This window comes from Ochotona princeps, chromosome 1, assembly GCF_030435755.1.
Source record: "Ochotona princeps isolate mOchPri1 chromosome 1, mOchPri1.hap1, whole genome shotgun sequence".
NCBI classification, from domain to species: domain Eukaryota; kingdom Metazoa; phylum Chordata; class Mammalia; order Lagomorpha; family Ochotonidae; genus Ochotona; species Ochotona princeps.
Genome location: NC_080832.1, coordinates 115549438 through 115568488, shown reverse-complemented (window position 1 = coordinate 115568488; position 19051 = coordinate 115549438). Strand labels below are relative to the sequence as shown.

The following is a 19051-nucleotide window of genomic DNA, read 5'->3' as shown; positions in this document are numbered from 1 at the left end:
GATAATTTGCCCATTTTATAGATGGAAAAACAAATATGAAGATCAATCAAATTATCCCAGATCTAATAGGAAAGGGTTAAGAGTTACATTTAGAATTTCAACCACTATGTTGCATGGCTACCTTGTAGTTATAAAAACATCATGCTGGGGCTTGGCGGCGTGGCCTAGTGGCTAAGGTCCTCACCTTGATCCCATATGGCCGCTGGTTCTAATCCCGGCAGCTCCACTTCCTCTCTGTCTCTCCTCCTCTCAGTATATCTGACTTTGTAATAAAAATAAAATAAATATTTAAAAAAAAAAAAACATCATGCTGGGCCTAGCAGCGTGGCCTAGCAGCTAAAGTCCTGGCCTTGAACGCACGGGGATCCCATTTGGGCGCCGGGTCTAATCCCGGCAGCTCCACTTCCCATCCAGCTCCCTGCTTGTGGCCTGGGAAAGCAGTCGAGGACGGCCCAAAGATTTGGGACCCTGCACCTGCGTGGGAGACCCTGAAGAGGTTCCAGGTTCCCGGCTTCGGATTGGTGCAGCATCAGCCATTGCGCTCACTTGGGGAGTGAATCATTGGATGTAAGATCTTCCTCTCTGTCTCTCCTCTCTGTATATCTGACTTTGTAATAAAATAAATAAATCTTTAAAAAAAAAACACATGTTAATGGGCCTGGTGCCGTGCCGTGCCTAAGGGCTAGAGTCCTCGCCTTGAACATGCCATGATCCCATATGGGCGCCGGTTCTGATCCCGGCAGCTCCACTTCCCATCCAGCTCCCTGCTTGTGGCATGAAAAAGCAGTTGAGTACGGCCCAAAGCCTTGGGACCCCGTACCCATGTGGGAGACCTGGAGGAAGGTTCCTGGCTCCGGCTTCGGATCGGTTCAGCACCAGCCGTTGAGTCAGTTCGGGAGTGAATCATCAGACAGAAGATGTTTCTGTCTCTCTGTATATCTGACTGCGCAATGAAAATAAATTTTTTTTAAAAAACTGCAAACGAACACTTGAGTGTCCTCAAGTTTTTCCAGAGTGTATACATACTGTTTCCCTAATTGGAAACTTCAAGAGAAAACTCTGACATGACCCCCCCACCTGTCATGGACCCCGTGACTGGTCTGTATCTGTTGACACTGATCAGGTTATACTGCAATGATTTATGTATTCAGCTAGTTTTCCCTTTACTAACTTCAAGGCCAGAGACTGTATCTGATTCATTTTTATATCCCCACAGATTAGCTAGTTCCTGGCAAACATCTGGAACTCAAAAAACAGTTTGCTAAGTGAATGACTGAAAATCCCAGTGTCTCCTCAGTGCTGCACCACACAGCAAACATCCAGTTCAGATACGGGTTGAAAGACTGTGGGCTCCTACCTGAGGACTCAGCTCTTCTCGTGACTCCAAGAGGCCCTGCACATCCCAGGTTGCATGGTGGAGTGAGTGTAGGCAGAAGAGGGGGAGGAAGGCCCAAACACTAGGTAAGCCAGGCTGGAGTTGGAAAACAAGGTTGAAGTTATTCATTAGCAGCTGAAAGGGTCAAGGGTCAAGGCAAGGGGGCTGGAAGCACAGTGGACAGAGCAGCCAGCAGTGGACCGGTCACACCGAGCAGCAACTCCCTCCTGTCTTGAAGATGTTCCACTGGCTTCGGGCAGCTGTACTCTACCTGTATGGCATTCTTCTTAATTCCATTCAGCAGTGCCCCAACAACAGTCCACTGACAACTCTGGAAGTGCATGGGAAAGAGGTATGGACTGAGAAGGGGTTGGGGGAGGGCACCTTATGGTGGAGGTTCAGAGGGACTCGAATGGATGACCTACCATGACCAGGAGCCAAACTGAGAAGAAAAGTATCAGTCCACTGGCCATCAGTATGAAGACTTGGCCAAACTGAGAGTGGATAACCAGATTGACTTGGGGAGGGTTAGAGAGGAAAAGTCATTTAGTGATTGTTTAGTCATGGATTCGACCCCCAGTCAGGAAGAAGGCAGCCAATACCCCACCCCTAATTCTTGCTCTTTCCTGATTCACCTCTTTTATTTTTTCCATCTCCAGTCTCTAGAGCCCTACTTGGGCCAGTGGCACTTTATTGCAGGGGCAGCTCCCACCAAGGTGGAGTTGGCGACTTTTGACCCTGTGGACAACATTGTCTTCAACATGGCTACTGGCTCAACCCCTGTGCAGCTCCAGCTTCGCGCTACCATCCGCACGTGAGTGGAGGGGAGACAAAGGCACCGCTGAGTGTACGCTGCCTAAAGTCTGAGCACCCAGCAAGAGCTAGGCTCTTTGCACTACTAAGCCAGTGTTCTTGCCCCCAGTGAATACAGGAGTTCTGTTAGTGTCCCCTGGAGAGAGATGGGTCTAACCACATCTCGGGGTGTGCAACCCAAACAGAGCTAGGCTTGAAGAAGGCATCAGGTGGAGTAAGTGGAGACTAGTGCTGGGTGGTTGAAGGGACAGCCTAAGATCCTGTTTGCCACCATTTCTGCAGAAAAAATGGACTCTGTGTGCCACGGAAGTGGACTTACCATCTGACTGAAGGGAGCGCCAATCTGACGACAGAAGGTTGGTTCTCTCCAGCCCTCACCCTCCCCAAGCTCCCTCTATTTGGTTTCACATCTCTGACCTCACACATCCTTCCACCCACACTGACAGGCCGCCCTGACATGAAGACAGAGTTTTTCTCCAGCTCATGCCCAGGTGGAATCATGCTGAAAGAGACCGGGCAGGGATATCAGCGCTTTCTATTCTACAGTGAGTAGGGGACGCGAGACAGGAAGGGCCAAGGGGCAACAAGGAGGGGTAAAAGGTCTCACTCTAGGCTCTGTGACATCCTCCCAGCAAGGGCCCAGCACTCCAGGAGGCCCTTGCTAGGGGTGGGAGTGGACAGCAGGGGCTTTGAGGGGCCTGACCCAACCCTGCCCTCACAGATCGCTCACCACAACCTCCAGAGAAGTGTGTGCAGGAATTCCAGTCTCTGACCTCCTGCCTGAACTCCAGAGCCTTCTTACTGACTCCCAGGAATCAAGGTGAGGGCTTAACGACTCAGAGGGTTAGAACTCACTGAGTCTTGTAGGGGTGCTGGGTCAAAGAGGCAGGCTTGTGATAGCACCAGAGGGCAACACCACAGGCTGCCTCCTACAGAGTGACCACTGCTGGCTCCATTCATCATAGGCTGTGATGGCATCAGAGGGTCGTGGCTCCCGGAATGGGTTCTGGGCAACTCCAAAGAGAGGTTTCTATGTTTGTATTGGATAAAGAGGGAAGGGAAAAAGTTTCGGGGACCATTTCTTTCTAGGAATGGAAAAATGTATTTTCCCCACATTACCCCCAACCTCATTTCTTTCCTTGGACTTCCTCTCCATCCTCTTTTTTTCTCCCTCTTCCCATCACAGAGGCCTGTGAGCTGTCTGTCCAGTAACCGACCTGTGCCCCCTGAGCACTTCTGTGGGAGCCAAGGTCCTGTCGGGGAAGAGAAGCTGGAGACTCCCAGCTGCCTTTCAAGAATAATAAAGTTTCAGTCCTCACCTCTTTGCTGTGTTCGTCTCCACACTTCAGTCCCACACCCTACATTTCAGCCAGCCCCTCCGCCACCTATCCCCGCAGTTGGACGGCATCAGAAAGGACACGTGATTGGGGGTAACTTATTTTGTAGTGGTGTATTTAGGATTTAGTGTGACACAGTCATTTATTGCTAAGTGGTGATGACAAACACCTGCGCTTTCCCCAGTGTGTCTGTGAGCTCTCCCTCTGGTCAATACCGCTTCCCCTATCCCTACTCCCTGTGGCTCCGTGAATACCAGATCCTGTCACCTAGGGGGTCTTGTCCCCTTCAGCCCTCAGGCTCAGCAGCCCCACTTTTCCCTAGCTGGCTCAGATCCTAAGACCCAAGCCCAGGCTCTTTTTGTAGAATTCTGTTCTGCCTCTGGCCTCCTCCACTAGGGAGTTAAAAAGTAGAAAGGACCATTTGGTCTTTATTCTTCACGCATGACACTTTTTTTTTTTTTTGGATTTTAAAAAGTGGAGGTGAAAAACAACCACAAAAGCAAAAAGCAACAAAGTGGGAGAAATGTAAAAGCAAAAAAATAACGACAGCTGGTGACTCCAAGGGTGATGGCCCCACTACCCATAAACACAGACACCAAATAGATCTGTTCTCTCCTGTGCATGTGACGAGGGGCCCTGAGCCCACATGCTCTATGGTCTCCTCCCCATTCCTGAGGTCCCTGTCCTTGCAATCCTCCACCCACATACACACGCATACCTACTAAATGGTACTCTGTGTTTATCCTTTGCCCCGGCCCACAGTCACAGCCTCTTGCCTGTGTCTCCCTTTTGCTCTTCATCCTTCCTCTCTGACCCCTCATCCTCCAAGTCAGTAGCCTCCTCATCTCCACGGGGCTCCCGGAGGCTGACAGCCAGCACCAGGGCCTGTAAGAGGCCAAAGAGACAGGCAAAGTGCAGGGGATGGGCGGTGAGGAGGCTCAGCACAGCATGCAGCCCATGCAGGGCAGCCAGGAATGACAACAGCCCATGGAGCCAGAGGCCCAGTGGTCCACGTAGGCCCAGCGCATCCAGGGCCGCCCGTAAAGGCCGGGAGCACACTGCCAGCAGGGCTGAGGCCAGCAGCTCCAATAGGTGCAGGGTCAGGTTGGTGGAGATCTGCAGACACTCTTCCGGGCCTCCCAGGTACCGTGGGGGACTCCCTGGCTCCCCCTGCAGCCAACCCAGCAGCTTCTGGTGCCGGCTGGGTCTCTCCACTGCAGCTTCAGGCCCAGCAATACTCAGTCCCTCTTCAGGGGACACCCCAGGTCTCCTGTTGCTTCCCGTGTCCACAGGCTCTATTCCCAAAGTCCCTCCAGCTTCTCGCCGCTCTGACTCTTGTGTGCTGGAGACACCCCTGTTCCACTTGAGGGACTCCATTCCTCTGCTCCCCAGGTGTTCCGCGTGGGGCTCCCTGCTTGGTTCTGGTGTTGCTTCAGAGCTCCGCAGCGTCCCTGGGGCCTTGGCCTTGGGAGGCCCCCCATCTCCCAAGGTTTCTGGAGCACTGTCCCAATCACTGCCCGAGTTCTCAGAAGAGCTGTCCACCCACCTGGGTTCTGGCACCGTGGAGTCAGGCTTTGTTGGTTTCCGACGGCCCCAGGGACGAGGCAGCCAACCGCCAAGTCGACGCAGGAACATGGCTGCGGTGTTAGGAGCCTCCAAATCCTGGGGCAAGTCTTGCCACTACTTAGAATCTCAGGGTCCTCTAGGCAGCCAGTCTGTTCAAGCTCAGAACAAGTGTTTGCTGGGAAACTGCGTCCTCCTGTGAAGTCAGAAGTGGCTTCTCACTACCCTGAATGGCCATGCAGCCTCAAAGGTGGCCAGCGGCTGATTTCCTTTCTTACGGTTCTTCAGCAAAGAGAAACATCCCCAAGTATTGGCTCCCACACCCCACACAAGATTCCAGGCGTCTAGGGCTATGACAAGGCCTGGTCACCCCTGCAGTGTCAGTTTCACTCAGGCCACTCCCCGAGGTGCCCCAGAATCTGGGGAGGCAGTGCTCCATCCAAGAAGGAACAGCAGTGGGTGGCCCCGAGGTCCTAGGTCCCCCTGGATCTGAAGACCTCAAACTGCTGCCCTAAGGGAGCTCGAGGAGTAGCAAGTCTCTTCGTTGGGAGGTGGGATGGAGGTATACAGAAGACTCCCGCCAACGGCGTCAGTCCCAGTCCCTTGATGTAGGGGGCTATGAATCCTACGAAGTAGCTCGACTGTCCTGCGAGCACGCAGCAGAGACGCGGCCTCTGCAAGGTCAGGACAAAATCCTCGGAGAACCCAGTCGCGAGGCAAAGCGCGGGCCTACCTGGGAACCCAGGAGTCCAGACACCGTGGGGGGGGGGGCCCTCTTGGGCCCAGCGCCGCAGCCGCGGCCTCGCGGAGCCACCGGAGCCGCGGAGCCCGGAAGCAGCTGCTCCGGGACCGGAGGGACAGGCGGGGGCGGAGCCGGCAGTTTTCGGGGCGGACCCTGTGGATCGACCTCCCCCGTGCCCCTGCGCTGTCACTGCGCACCACAGCGCAGTGCGCAGAACCCCAGGGACAGGGCTAGCGCCTAAGACCCTGGGGCTCCAGAGCCCTGCTAAACTCACTGCCCCACCGCTGTCCCCTAGAGTTCTCCACATGCTCCAACACTTCTTCATTTCCCGTGCCAGAAAGGCACGACTGATCTTTCCCTGTCCCTCTGTGCTGGCATTCAACAACAGAGTGGTTCGAGTGCTTTAGCACCTGAGATAATGGATCCAAAGGGACCAAAGGGAGGGAGGATGTGGGAGTGGGGGAAAGAGAAGTGTAAACATGTTCCTCCTGTTCTTAGGAATTTCCAGATAGTGGAGAACCCTAACTTAGGAGACTTAGGACTCCAGTCTTGGTCCCAGCTCAACATATAAGCTGGATAACCTTTGGTTTCCCCCTACCACAGTGACTTTTTTCCAGTAAAACTGGACCTTTCCTGACTTCCTTCTTTCACTACAAAGTATTATAAACACCTCCGACTTAATAAAATTTTTATTTGTCTGAACATACGGTTGGGTCTGTTCACACATCTTCACCAGCAGCAAGGGTCAAGCACTTGAACTCTGCTTGAAACCATTTTGATAAAATACTTGCTAAAGCGTTTATCTTGAAAGGCTGCCCTGACCAGGGAAGCTCCACTCTTGTTTCTCAAGAGACCACAGCTGGATTTCTAAGTGTAGTTATGACCTTCCTTGCAGTTTGTCCTAAGTACTCTGTCAAGCCTGGGTTATTTAGAAGGTGTCCAGGACTCTGCCATTGAACTTTAGCAAAATGCCTGGCCTTGCCCTCAGATTTGCTTATAAGCTTGCTGTCCTCAACTGCTTTCCCAGGCCACAAGCAGGGAGCGTGATGGGAAGTGGGGCAGCCGGAATAAAAACCAGTGTTCATATGGGAACCCAGCGAGAGCAAGGCAAGGACTTTAGCCACTACACTACTGCGCTGGGCCTGCTTTTTTAAGATTTTGTTGGTAAGGTAGGTTTGCAGAGAGACAGCTCTTCCATCTACTGGTTCACTCCCCAAGCGGCCACAACGCCTGGAGCTGAGCCAATCCAAAGCCAGGAACCAGGAGCTTCTTCTGGGTCTCCCACGTGAGCACAGTGTCCCAGTTTATCCTCTACTGCTTTCCCAGGCCACAACCAGGGGGCTGGATGGGAAGTGGAGTATGCAGGACACAACCTGGTGCCCATACAGGATTCTGGTGCTAGCAAGGTAAGGATTTAGCCATTGAGCCATCACGCTGGGTCCTGAGTCTTTCTTTGCGAATGTTCTGTCATTTGTTTTCAAAAAAAATTATGAGTACAAAAAGAGAAGGTGCAGGGGCCAATGAACTTGGGCTATTTTCTGTTTTCCCAGGCACATTAGCAGGGAGCTGGATTTGAAGTGACTCAGCCAGGATTCAAACTGGTGTGTATATGGAATGCTGGCATAACAACAGCTTTGCTTACAATGCCACCTCTGGCATCTTTCCTATTCATATTGGACATTTTGTGATGTTCACAGAGCAGCAGTATCTATCATGATTTGTGGTATTTGGGCACACAATAGCTCCTCCTTCCCCCCAAAAACTGCTTAATTCCTTGTTGGTTGGGAATGTGTTTTATTTGTATTCTCTTTTGTTGTTATTTATCTGGAAAGCAGAATAACAAAGAAAGATCTTCCGTCTGCTGAATTTCTCCTCAAACGGCTGCAACAGCCCTCTGTGGGCTAGACTCATGCCAGGAGACAGGAACGCCATCCCGGTTTCCCACACAGGAAGTAGGGCCCAGATACTTCATCCACTGCCTTCCCAGGCACATCAGCAGAAACTGGGCTGGAAGCAGAACAGCCAAGACTCGAACTAGCAATCCAGTCTAAAACAGGTTAACTTGCTGCAACATACTATTAGCCCATGCTTGTATGACATACTATATGAGCTTCTTGTTTGTGAAGTTAGTGAATGAACAGGTTGAAGTGGTCAGAGGATCCTTCCTGAGGGAGGTGATCCTTACCATGGAGCTGGGAAGTTCCTGGGTCAGGGTTTGAATGAAGAAGTGAGGTAGCACCAGAAGTTATCAGAACATGGAAATGAACCCAGACGGGAAGTGAAGTGACCCTATTATGTTACTTGGGAAGGCTCTGAATTAGCTGAAATTTATAGGTGGTGACAATAACTTCTTTTTGACTTCCCCACAACTTTCAGAAAAGTGAATAAACCACAACAGAGGGAGACAATTTATTTCTCTCAGCTCAGCATTCAAAACCTGAGGTCTTGTACCTGGGCAGATCCCAGAATGCGTAAGTCAAACTGCCCCAGGTTGGAGGCCTGCCTTAGACGTCTGTAGCAGACTAGGGCTTGGCCTGCTCAAGGTCAGAACTCAAGGTTCATATATGTTCTCAGGTCCCTTTCCCAGGCTCTGTCCTTTTCCTCCTGCCTTCTAGCCTCCCTTCGGTTCAGTGTAGCCACCCGAGGGCCTCTCACCCTTCCAGCCACAGCCCGGGTATCTCCAGAGAGGAAGTGTGTGACTCGGGGCTGGGGTGCTGATCCGTAGCCAAGTCCTTCCTGGTCCCTCTTGAGGATAGTGGGGATAGGGTTGGCTCGGCCCTCACCTCGGGGTCCCAGCCCCATTCCTGGCTCCCAGCCCCCTTTCAACAGCAGCTGGAAACCTGGGCTGGAGGTGGGCACCCCAAGGCGAAGGTTGGGGGGCTGAGAACCCCTAGACAATGATAGCAGGTGAGCAGTGGATGTGCGGTGGTTGGAGTCTTGGAAATGGGCATCACAGGTCTCACAGTACTGGGGAGAGGGAGTATGGGACCTGCAAAGAAAAAAAAAAGGTTAAAAGGGAAGAGAAAAAGAGAAGAGCGGAGGAACTGAGGCCTTAGTTGGGTCAGATGGAATCCTTTCAGTTTAAGGAACAAATTGCCTTCTTCCCATGTAGCAATGTGGGACTCAGAGAGGAATCATTGGGAGAAGAGATGGTATCCTGGTTCACAAGTCCCAGAGCCAGGGAGGAATAACTCTGATTAATCGATATTTATACCTTGCATACTGTGTGGGACACACTGTTCCAGTGCGTCACATGTGTTAACCTGTCAATCCTAACCATAACTCTGTTAAAAAGGGTGCTGTTATATAGCCCCTTTCTCATAAACTAAGAAGCAACATGTGAACATTAGATTACATGCAAGTAAGCAGAATCAGGACTGAAACCCAGGGAGTTCATGTTTATAAGCACTCTAGTACACTACTGTATCGGCTTAGATTGGATAGAACCCTCCCCCCCCCTTAGGTTCTTTTCTGGAGCCTCTGCTGGGGAGGCTTGGGACGGACAGTGCACAGAAAAGAGTTTTATCTGGGCTTCTTACCGATTCTCTGGGGTCCTTGTCTCTCCAGGGCTCTCTCTGACTATGCGGGCCACCTCGGAGAAGCCAGCCTCTTCAGCCAGCTGAGCAGCGTCCTTGCCACTGAGCTCACAGACACCCACCCAGGCAGCCCCACGGCCCAGGAGGTATCGCACAGCTGCCTCTTGACCCGCACGGGCAGCACACATCAAAGGAGTCCACCAAAAGGCATCCCGGGCGTTGATATTCCCCCCAGCTCCCCCTGCCTCATGGGGTTCCAACAGCTTTCGCAGCTCTGTCAAGTTTCCCTCCTGGGCGGCCCTCAGGATCTTCTGGGTCATCTTGTCCTCAGCCTCAGGAGATCTCCACTGTTCGTGTCTTCCTGACACTCCTGCTGATGCTGTTTGTGCCACAGTCTCTCTCATCGTTTTTCTCTTCTTCCGCTTTCTTGCCAGTGCAGGTTCGGGGTGAGTTGTCTGCGGTTCCAGGGCACTGCTGTTATCCCTAATGAGGGCCTCGTAGAAAGCTCGGGCGGCAGTCCCATCCAGGGCGGCCTTCGGTTCCTCAGGCTGGGACTGCTGTTGCCCATCCTTCCAGAGGTCACTGGGGTCTGTGGCGGGGGTGAATGTGATCAGGGAGGGCTTGGACATAGCTCTTGGCAAGGACTGAGAAGACGAGGCCAGGGGAGGATACGACAAGTCAACTTCTTAGTGGCTGCTACGGTGCCACGCCATCTCCAGGGACCTGGTGGAAAAGGAAAAGTAGCTTTAAAGCCAAAAAAACAAAAACAAAAACAAAAAACACCACCACCCTCCCACCACAAAACTGACCCCACAACTTCACAGCCCAAGGACTATGGGTCTCAAAACCTTGCAATAACAGACATTCCCGTTTGTTAAAAGCTAACAGGAAAACTTCAAGAGACAGCTGTTAAACAAATAACGTCACTCTCCTTCCCAGGAAGACATATCAGTAAGAAATGTTTCAGCCTGGCCCTTTAAATGCTCCTTGATCCTATTTTGGGATTCCCTTGTCCCGAACAGAAACAGTCATGACGATTCTCGGGAAGATTTCCAAAAGATGCAGTCTGCGCTGCTTCCGTACAGCAAAATGGCGCTACCCTAATCAAAAGCGTCGCTACCATCAGATAGCCACACACAGCACGAGCACGCATGCGTAGCAGCACCACCACGGCAGCCCAGCCTTACCTGAGCGCACTGGCGCGCCCCAAGGGGCTGGGTCCGGATGCTCACCCGGACTCTTCCCCACCGGGAAGATCCGTCGGCTGGGTCTGCTTTTACATCACGCCCCTCAAGGCCCTTCGCCTCCCTCAATGCAGCCCCCATTCCAAGCTCATCTTCAGAAGCTGGGGAACCGCTCTCCGAGTTCAGAAAGTCCCTGAGGAGCCGGAGGGAACCCTGTGGAGTGCTGTGACACTAAATAACGCCACGGTGCCCCTCACCATCACTGTAATCAGGCTAGAAGGGTACACCTAGGGTCCTCAGCTTCAGACCCACCCAAGCGCCCTAAGAGCACATGGAGAAGTGCCAGGGAACGCACAGCGCAGTGGCTGGCGCCGCCTCAGACCAGCGCCCTGGGGCCGTCCTGCTCCAGCGACACCGTCCTCAGCGCAGACACACCAGGTTCCTCAGCACGGAGCCCATCCCAGGAAGCCCGAGCCCGGGCCGGACCAGGGCCCCGCCGGCGGTCAGTCGGGGCACCGGAGGACAGCGTCCACGGGCTCCGCCGGCCTCGCTCCTCTCCCCGCCCCCTTCGGGCCCCTCAGTCCGAAGGAGCATCCGACTCTGTTTCTCAGGCTCCCATCCCCGAACGCCTTACTTGGCTTCCGCTTCCGGTGGCGCCTCGCTGTGCTCCGCCCCCCAAGCCGCTGCCTCAGGGGCCTCGCGACACCCAGGGTCGTGAGTGAGTGGTCTTGGGATTCGTAGTTCGCTTCTCCTTCGTTTCGCCAGCTTACCTCCGTAGTGGACTTCATCTCCCAGCAGCCACCGCGGCGCCCTGCCCGGAGCGCTTGCGCGTTGCCCTCTTCCCCCCCCACCCTCCCCAGTTTCCACTCGCCCCCCCACCCCACTTCGCCTGCCGCGGTCGGGTCCGCGGCCTTCGGTGTAGCAGTCGCCGCCGTTCCTCGGAAGCAGCGGTTCCCCTCCCCCACCCCGCTCCCGCTCCCCGTCCAGCTGGTGAGTCAGAGGTCGTCGCGGTGCGGAGCTCCGGGTCTCCGGAGCGGCACATGGGGTCTCCGGCATCTTGAGGTGGGGGGCGAGGGAGGAAGGGATCCAGTCCGGCGCCACTGGAAGGGAGGGATGGCCTAAGAGATGAGGGGCAGGTTGTTGGGGCTTCGGGGGGAGACTCGGTGAAAGCAACCCGATGGTGCCCATGCCCCGCCCCGAGCTGTGAGCAGAGGAGGTGTTGAGTCCTTGCTCGGGGAGAGAAACTTCGGGATCCTGAGAAGTGCCGGGACCTGCAGAGCCCTGCGGTGGTGGGCAGCCCGAGCCGAGGGCTCTGCCCGAGCTGACACGCGGGAGAGGGTCCTGGCTTGCAGGAGCGGGGGAAGTGTTGGCAAGGACTGGCAGGGCAGTCCCTGCTGGCTCCTCCCGAGTGCCGGGACCCCAAGGAATTTCTCAAGTTAGAGAGAAGGGGCTGAGGTGTAAGAAGAGCTAGAGAAGCATGCCCCGGAAGCCGGGCTCCTTTAAAAAAAAATATAGGGGTGGCCCAAATTCTTCCAGAGCTGAAAGACAGTGTGGGAGGAGGGAGGATGCCCGAGCCAGGGAGGGGAGAGCTTGGGCTTGACAGAAACTCCCTTTTCCAGCTGACTTGAAGATGAGCAGCTCGGAAGAAGTGTCCTGGATTTCCTGGTTCTGTGGGCTCCGTGGCAATGAATTCTTCTGTGAGGTGAGTTCTGATCGCTTTTCCCACTTGCCAACTCCTGGCATTTTTGTTGTTGTTGTTGTTGTTAAGATTATTTTATCAGGAAGGCAGATTTACAGAGAGCAGGAGAGACAGAAAGATGTTCTATTCTGGTTCACTCCCCAAAGGGCCTTAACGGCCAGTGTGAACCAGGAGCCAGGAACTTCTGGGTCTCCCACGTGGGTGCAGGGTCCCAGAGCTTTGGGCCATCCTTTACTGCTTTCCAGGTCACAAGCAGGGAGCTGGAAGAGAAGTGGAGCAGTCGGGACATGAACTGGCGCTCTTGTGGGATCCCGGTGCTTGCAGGTGGAGGATTAGTCTGTTGAGCCATGGTGCTATCCCCATGGACAGGCATTGTACAGATTTGCCTTCTGCACGTTTTGCTACATGGAAACTCTTTGCTGTACAGGAGGGGTCCTGTCAGGAAACCCCCCACTGCCCTGTGGTGATGTGGCAAGATTAAGATCCAAGTTCCAATTCTGTCACCCTCCTGCAAGGTAACTTTGGACTAGTCAGGCTGTGGAGGTTTTGTTTAGCTTTCGTTTTTCTTATGTCCTAAATGCCCTCAACAGTGAAGGCTGGGCCAGGCGGAAGTCAGAAATCCCAGAAGTCAGTGTAAGCCTCCCAGGTGGGTGGCAGGGACCCGAGTACTTGGGCCTGATGTCCTCCAGGGTGTGTGCTAGCAGGAATGCTGGAACTGAAAATGAACTGGGACTTGAATCCAGGCATTCCGGTTTGGCCTGTGGGTGTCCCAGATGGTGCTCTAATTTCTTTGCCAAATGTCCTTCCTCTTTTCTTTTTGCATGAGTGGAATCATGCTGGTAGTCCCTATGTCTGGTGACTGTTAGGACGTTTGGTAATGTGCAAACGCAGGTAATTCTCACCATCCTCAAAACCCAGAATGCTCCGTTCCCGCCTTCCTCAGAGCAGCTTTCCCCAAGGAGAAGATGGGACTGCTTCCTAGGCATGAGAAACAGGCCTGGAGGCATGGGGACCTCAGCTGTCTGTAAGAGGAGGTGGCTGTGCTTGCTTGTCCTTAGAGGAGAGAAGCTGAAGTCTTCGTAGGAGGGCATGGGTGCCTAAAGTGCTTAGGCTGGGCGGGGAGTGGGAGACGGAAGCCAGATGCAGTTGTATTCAGGACAAGCATTAGATCACCTTGCCTACTAACTGTTAACGCTGGGGATTCCAATAGAAGTTCCCATTGGGGCCAGGTGGGGTTTTGTTTCAGGATAATCCTCTACTTACAGCGACAGCATCCCATATGAGCTCTGATTCAAGTTCCAACTGCTTTATTTCCCATCCAGTTGCCTCATTATGGCTTGGGAAAGCAGCACAGATTGGCTCAAGTCCTTGGGCTCCTGCACCCACATGGGTCCTATCTTTGGATTATCTCACCTTCGGCCAATGCAGCCATTTTGAGAAGCAAACCAACAGATGGAAGGCCTCTTTCTCTGTAAAATTTACCTTTAAAAATAAATATATCTTGGGCCCGGCGGTATGGCATAGCGGCTAAAGTCCTCACCTTGAAAGCCCCGGGATCCCATATGGGCACCGGTTCTAATTTCGGCAGCTCCACTTCCCATCCAGCTCCCTGCTTGTGGCCTGGGAAAGCAGTCGAGGACGGCCCAATGCATTGGGACACTGCACCTGTGTGGGAGACCTGGAAGAGGTTCCAGGTTCCCGGCTTCGGATCGGCGTGCATCGGCCCGTTGTGGCTCACTTGGGGAGTGAATCATTGGATGGAAGATCTTCCTCTCTGTCTCTCCTCCTCTCTTTGTATATCTGACTTTGTAATAAAATAAATAAATCTTTAAAAAAAAAAACTTTAAAAAAATAAAAAAAATAAATATATCTTGTTTGCAAAGAAAGGATCTTGACTTAATTTGAACTTTAATACTACAACAAGGTAGAGGAATCCACCATGGGGGGAGGGCACAGGGAGGGGTTGGGGAATCTCAGAGCCTTTGAAACTGTGTCACATAATGCAATGTAATTAATAAAAAAAATAAATAAATAAATAAATAAATAAATATATCTTGGGCCCAGCGCGATAGCGTAGTGGTTAAGGTCCTTCCCTTGCACACCTGGATCCTATATGGACACCGGTTCTAATCCCGGCAGCTCCACTTGCCATCCAGCTCCCTGCTTGTGGTCTGGGAAGGCAGTCGAGGACAGCCCAAAGCCTTGGGACCCTGTGCCCATGTGGGAGACCTGGAAGAGCTCCTGGCTCCTGGCTCCTGGCTTCAGATTGGCTCAGCTCCAGCCGTTGCAGTCACTTGGGGAGTGAATCATCGGACGGAGGATCTTCGTCTCTGTCTCTCCTCATCTCTGTGTATCCGACTTTCAAATAAAAATAAATTTTTAAAAATATATATATATGTATATTTTAAGATGAAGTTCTGTCTTGACCTCTGCATTCTAACAGGTGGATGAAGACTACATCCAGGACAAATTTAACCTTACTGGGCTCAATGAGCAGGTGCCTCACTATCGACAAGCTTTAGACATGATCTTGGACCTGGAACCTGGTAAGACACCCTCAAGGTTGTTTCACATGTGTGTGCGTTTATTTTTTTCTCTTCGAATTCCTATTTACCTCTTGAATTCCTACATTTCCTTTTGGTTCCCTAACACCTCTAATTCCAAGGTCCCTGCTTGGGTTTGATCCCCAACTTGAACTCATGCCTAGTTTTATAGCATATCACTTGTTCCCTTACTTTCTGAGTTTGTAACTGAGTTCTCTTCTGTGAATGCCAGTTTTCTCATAGATCTTGCTTACTGTTTCTTTCCCTGCCTTGTACCTTCCAGTCTAGAGTTCCACCTTCTGCGTTGATATCTTTGTATTTATATACTAAGGAGTTGGGAGGGAGAGACGAGAGCAGAGGCTTGAAGAGGTGTGGAAAGAAGGCTGGGCTACCTGAGTTGGTGGAAGGGTCTGAGACCCTAGGGTAAAGGCCCACGTGAGAGTTGGGTGAGGCTCAAAGCTAGGTGCTGGGCAAACTGGGCAACCAGCAGCCCCCGGGGATGGGCGGGGTGCCAAGGAAAGCTGGCAAACAAGTGGTTGCATTTGGCTGGCCCATATTTCAGATGAAGAGCTGGAAGACAACCCCAACCAGAGCGACCTGATTGAGCAGGCGGCTGAGATGCTTTATGGACTGATCCATGCTCGCTACATCCTCACCAACCGAGGCATCGCCCAGATGGTGAGGCCTTTCTGCTCCCACGGAACTCCCTCTGAGGCAGTAAGGGCAACAGGTTCCTACAGGGAGAAGTAACATGGCAGCCCTGTCGAGACGTCTAGCTGAGATGAGAGAAGCCCAGCATTTGGACTGGGGAATTGTGAACTCTTTGGAGGGGGTGTTCTCAAGGAGAGAAATAGGAGCTTGATCAGAGTTGTAGACTGCCTTTTCCTCAGAGAACAAATAGCCAATGGCTCTGAAGGTCTGTGGCCTCCCTGACTGGCGGAAGGCAGCCGAGGGGTCTGTGGGCCCATTTGGTCTCGAGAAGAGGCAGGAGATGGGGGCAGAGTGACATGGGTTAGACTGATGAAGGAGTTCTCCTTCTCTTCACCCCTACCCGCCAATCCCTTCCATTTTATTCACCTCAGTTGGAAAAATACCAGCAGGGAGACTTTGGCTACTGTCCCCGTGTGTACTGTGAGAACCAGCCAATGCTTCCTATCGGTGAGTATTAAAGCAGGGAGAAGCGGGCACCATCGGGCAATTCCCTGGGAAGTACCTCGGGTGCAGCAAGTTGTGAAGTAAGTTTTGGGGCAAGGAGTGGGACAGAGTTGGGCTGCCCAGCCTGCTGAGTCTGCAATGTCTCCCAGGTCTGTCGGACATCCCAGGTGAAGCCATGGTGAAGCTCTACTGCCCTAAGTGCATGGATGTATACACACCCAAGTCGTCACGGCACCATCACACAGATGGCGCCTACTTCGGCACCGGTTTCCCTCACATGCTATTCATGGTGCATCCCGAGTACCGGCCCAAGCGACCTGCCAACCAGTTTGTGCCCAGGTGGGGAGCAGACGTAGAATTACTGTGTGTCAAAGGAAAGACTCAGGATCCCCCAGAGAGAAGGATGGGCGGAGGGTGACCCACTCCTGCAGCCAACTGCTCTCACAGCCAGGGTTGCTTCCTGCTGGTGTCTGAGGGAAAGTTGACCAATCTCTTAGTTCCCTTGTTCATTAAGCTGGAGTGGCAGCAGCACTTGCCTGATCGTGCTTTTCAGATGTATGAGTTTAGACCACTATGTAGCACTCAAAGTACCATTTTTAAACAGTAGCTGTTACTGTCTGCCTGTCAAGTACTTGACCTTTTGTTAAGAGATCCTCAGTTACAGGTTAAGTTTGGTTCATCTGCTCTGGAGTGGGGAAGAAAAGTTCAGTTTTTATTGAAAGTGGTATTAACATATAACTTTTGAAATTTTAATTTTAAAGATTGTTTAAAATTATTTTCAAGTACTTATGAGTGAAGAAGTTTAGGAACCATTGGGTAGCTGGCAGGGAGTGGGCATGCAGGCCACTGGCAGGGCCAGGATGGACCTCACCCTGCTGTCTCTCTGACCTGTGTCCCACCCAGGCTCTACGGTTTCAAGATCCATCCGATGGCCTATCAGCTGCAGCTCCAAGCCGCCAGCAACTTCAAGAGCCCAGTCAAGACGATCCGTTGATTCCCCAACCCAGCTGCCCCTCAGTCTTTGACACCTCTATTCCTTTGCTGTCACCCTTTCAGAAACCCTCTATGGTTTTTAGTTTAAATTAAAGGAGTCATTATTGTGGTGGGAATATGAAATAAAGTGGAAGAAAAGGCCACGAGGCAGTCTGCTGGTGCTTGTGGTAGTGGAAGGGGCAGTGGTGATGTGCTGGACCCCGGGACCCTCATAGCCCTGCGCAGCCTCCCCAGATTTGTGCCCATTGGGTTTATGGGATGTTTTTATTGTAGAACAGACCAAAATTCTTAGTATTAGGTATGGGAAGTATAAATTGAGAAAGACCCATAAAAATGGAATTTCCAAGATTAGAACTTTGGGGTATCATTAGTTGCCTTTAAACTGTGAAGGGTTTCAATCAGTAGCACTTTTTGAATTTTGTTTTAAAGTTTTTAAATGAACAGACCTGTATGGGGTGCAGAGGGGAGGCTGGTGTGGAATTGCTGTTAATGGTTTCTGTGTGCCCTCTGCTGGGGGAGCTGAACATGCTCTCAGAAAGGACATCCTGGGTTCCCCAGTTGGTGACTTGGCCTTGTAGTGAGGAGAGGACAGCAGGTGGCGCCAGAGAGACACTAGTCAGTTGACCCCTGAGGATTAGGGAAATTGGTTCTCTGAGGACAAAGTACACAAGTGGTTGAAGGCCCAGGTGGTGTCCCGGTTTTTCTTGTGTAGGCTGTGGTTCCCACACTCCAGGAACCAGACCTGTGGGCAGCAGATGCTGTCTTCCTAGCCAAGTCAGGAACTTCCTGCCTCAGGATTATAACTGGAGCTCCGGCTCAGACCGCCTATCCCAAGCCTGCTGCAGCTCCAGATCAAGGCGCGTGGTCACAGGAACCTGGAGCTTTGGGGCATCCCTGTCCCCAGAATTACATGATGGAGGTCCATGCCCTTGTGGGTGTGCTGATCATAGTGGACCTCGTAGCGGGGAAGGGTAAGGGGACCCCCACAGGGAGAAAGGGCTGCCTGTGTTCAGGGAGGGGTGGAGGTGGGACTCCAGCTATTCCGACATCTTGCCCGGCAGGGTACTGGGGAATGAGCCAGTGCTCGTGTCCCTCCCTTCTGTTTCCCAGCTCCTGTTCCGGAAGTTCGGGCCTGCCATTTCTGCCTCTTGGAAGATCCTGCTGTGGGATGCATTTCAGGCTCAGAGAAGTGCACTATCAGCACCTCATCCCTGTGCATGGTGATCACCATCCACTATAGTGAGTACAGTTCCAAGAAGGGGCTCTTGCTGAGACAGTCCCCGGCTTGGTTTCCCTTAGCAAATGAGGGCTTACCAGGCTCTGAAGTGTAAGGAAGATCTTGGAGGAAAGGGTTGGGGTTTTGGGGACCAGCTAAACTCATTTTCCCAACTTCTGAAGAAATTCATGACAGAAATCAAGTGTGACTCGAGAATGGAGGCAGTGGCAGGGTGCCAGGTTTAAGGACTGTGGGAGGCAGTGGCAGGAGTCACTAGCTGTCCCCTGTCCTCCAGATAACAAGGCTCGCTTCAACATCCGAGGCTGTGGGCAGCACAATTCCTACCGCTGCAAAGAGAAGCGCAGCACCTACTTGTCGAACTACTGGTACGAGGTCCAGTGCTGTCCGTACGATTATTGCAATTCCTGGACCAGCCCGCAGCTTGAGAGCTCCACGACTGAGCACCACGACAGGGCCAGGCCCCTGTCGGACTTCCAGATCCAGCAGTTCTACCAGGCCTTGAATCTTTCATTGCCTCAACCTGGCCTTCCTGCTGGGAAGGAGCCTGACGACCTGGACCTCCTGCCCCCAAACGTGGACATGTCCATTGCTGACCTGCGCCACATCTACTTGTTCCTCAACAGTTCAGGACTTGTGGTTCTTCCCCGTGCTGGACCCTGACACATTCCCCTTCTCTAAAGCCTTTTGGTCCAGCATGTCTCCCTCACACCCCCCAGCATACTGCGCTGCCCTCTCTGAGAAAACCCTCATTCTCTGGTCACTAATCTCTTGGGGCAACCTCCTTCATATTTCCAGTACCTATATGGCTTTGCTTTAATTTCCTACTGAGCCATGATGGTGTTCTTTTAAAAACCAAAACCAAATCAAAACTCAA

General features: G+C 52.4%; 5 protein-coding genes across 10 annotated transcripts; 3 read left to right on the top strand and 2 right to left on the bottom strand.

The window, feature by feature from the left end:
• Positions 1 to 1198: 1198 nt before the first annotated feature.
• Positions 1199 to 3512, top strand: APOM (apolipoprotein M). 5 transcript variants are annotated; one of them, XM_058665522.1, is made up of 7 exons: positions 1199 to 1419; positions 1614 to 1727; positions 2035 to 2189; positions 2471 to 2544; positions 2635 to 2733; positions 2910 to 3008; positions 3375 to 3512. In XM_058665522.1, exons 1-7 carry the CDS (start codon positions 1270 to 1272, stop codon positions 3398 to 3400), a joined length of 717 nt encoding a protein of 238 aa, XP_058521505.1. In that variant the 5' UTR covers positions 1199 to 1269; the 3' UTR covers positions 3401 to 3512. The 5 variants fall into 5 exon arrangements, with proteins under 5 accessions (XP_058521505.1, XP_004598833.1, XP_058521517.1 ...); XM_058665534.1 differs by having other exon boundaries at positions 1283 to 1406; positions 1508 to 1727; XM_058665547.1 differs by having other exon boundaries at positions 1292 to 1406; positions 1511 to 1727.
• A 38-nt stretch (positions 3513 to 3550) lies between these two features.
• C1H6orf47 (chromosome 1 C6orf47 homolog) lies at positions 3551 to 5954 on the bottom strand. The gene has a single exon (XM_004598775.4). It carries the CDS (start codon positions 5158 to 5160, stop codon positions 4288 to 4290), a length of 873 nt encoding a protein of 290 aa, XP_004598832.2. The 5' UTR covers positions 5161 to 5954; the 3' UTR covers positions 3551 to 4287.
• Positions 5955 to 7604: 1650 nt separating this feature from the next.
• GPANK1 (G-patch domain and ankyrin repeats 1) lies at positions 7605 to 10614 on the bottom strand. The gene is made up of 3 exons (XM_058665489.1): positions 10554 to 10614; positions 9370 to 10089; positions 7605 to 8819 (listed from the first exon to the last, which is right to left on the bottom strand). Exons 2-3 carry the CDS (start codon positions 9993 to 9995, stop codon positions 8375 to 8377), a joined length of 1071 nt encoding a protein of 356 aa, XP_058521472.1. The 5' UTR covers positions 9996 to 10089; positions 10554 to 10614; the 3' UTR covers positions 7605 to 8374.
• Positions 10615 to 11370: 756 nt separating this feature from the next.
• Positions 11371 to 17086, top strand: CSNK2B (casein kinase 2 beta). Of its 2 annotated transcripts, none has more exons than XM_004598706.4 (7): positions 11371 to 11540; positions 12170 to 12252; positions 14693 to 14795; positions 15355 to 15470; positions 15875 to 15950; positions 16097 to 16286; positions 16851 to 17086. In XM_004598706.4, the coding sequence occupies exons 2-7, from the start codon at positions 12181 to 12183 to the stop codon at positions 16939 to 16941; spliced, it is 648 nt and encodes a 215-aa protein (XP_004598763.1). In that variant the 5' UTR covers positions 11371 to 11540; positions 12170 to 12180; the 3' UTR covers positions 16942 to 17086. The 2 variants fall into 2 exon arrangements, with proteins under 2 accessions (XP_004598763.1, XP_058521485.1); XM_058665502.1 differs by having other exon boundaries at positions 11534 to 11612.
• A 102-nt stretch (positions 17087 to 17188) lies between these two features.
• On the top strand, positions 17189 to 19051 carry LY6G5B (lymphocyte antigen 6 family member G5B). Its single transcript, XM_004598774.2, has 3 exons — positions 17189 to 17911; positions 18051 to 18179; positions 18452 to 19051. The coding sequence occupies exons 1-3, from the start codon at positions 17851 to 17853 to the stop codon at positions 18835 to 18837; spliced, it is 576 nt and encodes a 191-aa protein (XP_004598831.2). The 5' UTR covers positions 17189 to 17850; the 3' UTR covers positions 18838 to 19051.